This window comes from Canis aureus, chromosome X, assembly GCF_053574225.1.
Source record: "Canis aureus isolate CA01 chromosome X, VMU_Caureus_v.1.0, whole genome shotgun sequence".
Lineage (NCBI taxonomy): Eukaryota > Metazoa > Chordata > Mammalia > Carnivora > Canidae > Canis > Canis aureus.
The window spans coordinates 25,829,639-25,833,448 of NC_135649.1; the positions used below are offsets into that span (position 1 = coordinate 25,829,639).

The window sequence follows — 3,810 nt, forward strand, 5'->3', positions numbered from 1 at the left end:
CAGGCGCCAAACCGCTGCGCCACCCAGGGATCCCTATAAAAATCTTTTAAAAAAAAGAAAAGAAAAAGCTCCTATCCAGATATTGTGATAATCTCTCAGATAATCTCTCATTATAATAGGGCACTGCAGCACATTAGAGTACAAACACAGCAGTATCTGAGAAAATAATGCTATGTGAGTAAAATATTTTCATTTGTGTTTAAAAGTTCTGAATAGATAGTAGCCTTGTGTTCAGGCAACAGGTGAAGGAACCATCCGTTTCACCTTTTCCCTGGACTTTTTATTAAGCTCTGTGTATACCATGTACTTAGTAACAGTATAATGTTGAGGGGCAAACTAGTTCATGTTTGACTACAACATTTTTATCTCCCTTGCTCCCCCCCTTTTTATGAGAAAGAGAAATCGAGCTGGGGGGAGGGGTAGAGGGAGAATCTTAAGCAGGCTCCATGCGCAACATTATTCTGGGGCTCCACCTCACCCCAGAGATCATGAGCTCAGCCCAAATCAAGAGTCAGGGGCCTCCCTCCCCTGCCCCTTTTGTTTCCTCATCTTTCAGCCTAGTTCTTCCTCTAACTGGCTGTTGAGTGTTGCCTAGTCCGTTCAGGAGTCTTGTCCTATTTTTACTCATTGTGTCCTCGATTATCTAGACTTTGGTCTACTTTATCGACTTTAATTTTCCTATACTGCTTTGAGCAACTCCCATAGCCTTAGGTAGGTACGATTCCCCACCCTAGATTTCATCTAGTAAGAACCTAATGGATACAGTACACACACACCCATTCCCTGCCCCTGCCCTAGCTGCAAGCCAAGGCTAGATTTAACTAAACTACTTAGAAAGCACTAACCCGTTACTGCTTTAATTTCCTTAAAGTTAGAAAACAAAAGCTAGTGTTTAGGGTCCCAGGGTGGAGTTTTTAAAAATAATTCACAGTATTTCAAACTTTAGAATTTTTATTGAATCTTCAATCATGTAAGGCACATTAGTGCTAAACAAAGTTTAAGAGGGTAGGGGGTTTCAAATATAAAAACGTAAATGAGTAATTTTCACCTTTTCCCTCCAACCCTTTTCCCCCCTCCGTTTATTGTCCTCAGTTGTTCTCTCTGTTTGAGGGCGCAGGAGCCGGCATACCCCAAGAAGGAAAATTGGCAAAATAAGAAGGCAGCGGAGGACCAAATATCGGGGGTGGAGCAAAAGCAATAGGCATAGCAAGAAATGGACTGAAACTCGGAGGAGGTCGAGGAGATATAAAGCAATGAGCAGTAGGACGAGAAGGTAAACCGGGAGTGCTGGAAGACAAGGGGAGAGACCTTGGCCAATTTTCCACGGGGTGCCGCGGGCCTCCCTGTGGGAAAGAAACATGAGCCAGCCTTTCCTTGCTAGCCATTCTTGTATTTCCTAGAGGCAGCTCCATCATTACCCCTGATCTAATTGTGGGGATATGTGGGGGGGCTCTTATTTGTGGACCCCTGGGTGGAAAGAACCCCTGACCTCGTGGCAAAGCCATGTATAACCTTGCATTATTGCCACCTCTCTCGGTGCCCCCACTGCTGACCCTTGCCCCCCCTATCATCAGTGCGGGAGGGCTGCCAGAGAATTCCTGGGACACATTAATAGAATCCTGTCCCCTAAGCCTCCAGCCTGCCAGCCCCTCCGAGCTATTTACTTCTGCTGTTGCTAGGGACTCTTCCGCAACAGCAGGTGGTGGCCCATAGGGGTGTTTGTGAGCTCTGGAACTGTCGACAGGAATGCAGGCTCCTGCGGTCTCGGAGGGGCGCTCCAGCTGCTCTCTCGCCAGGTCAGTCAGCACATTGAGGGGAGGTCTCAGCAGGACGCGATGGTGGCCCCAAGGCTCCACATCGTCTTTCGGCATGGAACTGGAACACTGGAGAGACACGTCGTCGGGGTGCGGCTCCTGGATCCCACACTCATTTGCAACAACTCCACTGGGTGAAGGGGCGTGCCCACCAAGGCTTGCAAAAAATAGAAATAAATAAAGTAGAAATAAGTAATTCAACAAATATGGAAATGCAGGGACATGAGATTATCTGAAATATGTGATTGGTTAAACTCGCAGGAATATACCAGGGGAAAGGGAGAGACCTATTTCCTCCCTCGTGCAGTCTCCAAGCACTTTTTTCGCCCACTTTCACAGTACCAGGTGGCTTTTTTAAACAGACTTCCCCATTCCCCTTTACGACTTTCTTGTGGCTCCACCCTAGTCCCCATTTCTCCACCTCCTCAAGGCAGCAAGAAAGAGAAGACCCAGAAAGCCCAGAGAGCTTCCTTAAAGGTTGCGTGTGCATGCTTGCGATAGAAAACAGCATCTCTTTCCAGTCCCAGTAGGACCTATGATCCACTAAAGCACAGCATTCAGATTCTGGCAGGAGTGTTCTGAAAAGCCTTGTGAAGAAAGACTTTTTTTCCTCTATAGAGCTAAAAAGAAAGGCTATTTGTGTGAACAAACACTCCAGTTTGTTTTTGAAGCATCATTAAACATTTGCACCAAGTTTTGTTAAAATTTTCTTTCTTTCAACCCGTACCACACTCTAGAGAACAAATTTCCTCAAGTTTAACCCCAACTATTTAGACTAAGGATTTGCACTTTTGTTGCAAAATTACATTTAAAAATTGCTGCCCTTAAATCCAGTATTTTTAGTACCGGAGTTTGTGTCCTGCAAGGTTTTTGTCTGTGATCCTCTCCTGCACTCCCTCCAGCCCACTCATCCCTGTCCAGGTTACACAGAAAAACAATCCAAACTGCCTTTTGCCTTCAAAATTAAACAGGTCTACTGAGTTCCGTACTTACACATTTTCAATACAAGCCATGGAGAAAGTTGATCAGGAAAACCTTTGTGAGATAATGTAGAAAACCAGCTGAAAGCCCACGTAGGCCAGCTCAGTCTGGAGAGAGGACTTGTGCTTCTGCTTTAGAGCAGCTTGGCTACTCGAATGAAGCCAGGGACCAACTGCTTCTTTCTAGATTTGGAGTTCTCTTTCTGAGGTTACCAGTTGCTAGGGAAGGGAGGGAGAAAAGGACTTAGGAGGGGGAGGGGATAAATCTGTGACACTCCTTTGAAGCTTAATGTAGGAATCCTTTTTGCATAGTAGTAGATGGACGGTAAGGGCTTTAGGTAAATTAACCCTGTTGCAGGCCAGATGGAAACACAAATCATTTCAAGATTTTAGAATGATCATGGAAGCATGGTACTTTATTAAGAGTTATTTTTGAATTTTCGGTTAGGAAAGGTAGTTACCATACCTCTTCCTTGAGTTTGGAAATGCAAATTTTGAGTACTGTACCATGTGTAGTCTTGTAATTTAAAATTCCAGTTTTGAAGATGCATACTTCATGAATAGAAATTTGTGGGATTAAATAGATTTTCAATCTGAGTCTCTCTTGTGAAGATGAAACAAAAATAGCGTTATAGAAAAATCACCCTAAAAATCATATTGGCTTTTGTTTTTTAACCCCTCAATTTGTGTTTTTTTTTCTACCTTCTAGTTTATTGGCTCGGTATGTTGGTGTTTGTGTGTGCATCTGTATGTGTGTGTGTGCTATATACATATTTCCTGTAATAGAGCTCTGTAAATATACATTTCTTTTCTTATAACAGAGCTTGGTAAACTCTACAAGTGGGAGGGGAATAAAAGGCATAACAGGTATCATAAATGTATGAATATTAGCTCAGATTTCACCTTGTAACTTCTTTGCATAAGACACTTTCTATTCTTCCAGGCTAAATTTCATCCTCCTCCTCCACTTTAAACAAGTATATTCCCCAGATTTTATTTTCTGCCATTGGTATACA

At 43.5% G+C, this 3,810-nt stretch overlaps 1 protein-coding gene across 1 annotated transcript; it reads right to left on the reverse strand.

Annotated features, from left to right (window-relative positions):
• Positions 1-933: 933 nt before the first annotated feature.
• Positions 934-3,000, reverse strand: PRR32 (proline rich 32). The gene is made up of 2 exons (XM_077887799.1): positions 2,808-3,000; positions 934-1,971 (listed from the first exon to the last, which is right to left on the reverse strand). Exons 1-2 carry the CDS (start codon positions 2,825-2,827, stop codon positions 1,089-1,091), a joined length of 903 nt encoding a protein of 300 aa, XP_077743925.1. The 5' UTR covers positions 2,828-3,000; the 3' UTR covers positions 934-1,088.
• Positions 3,001-3,810: the final 810 nt, after the last annotated feature.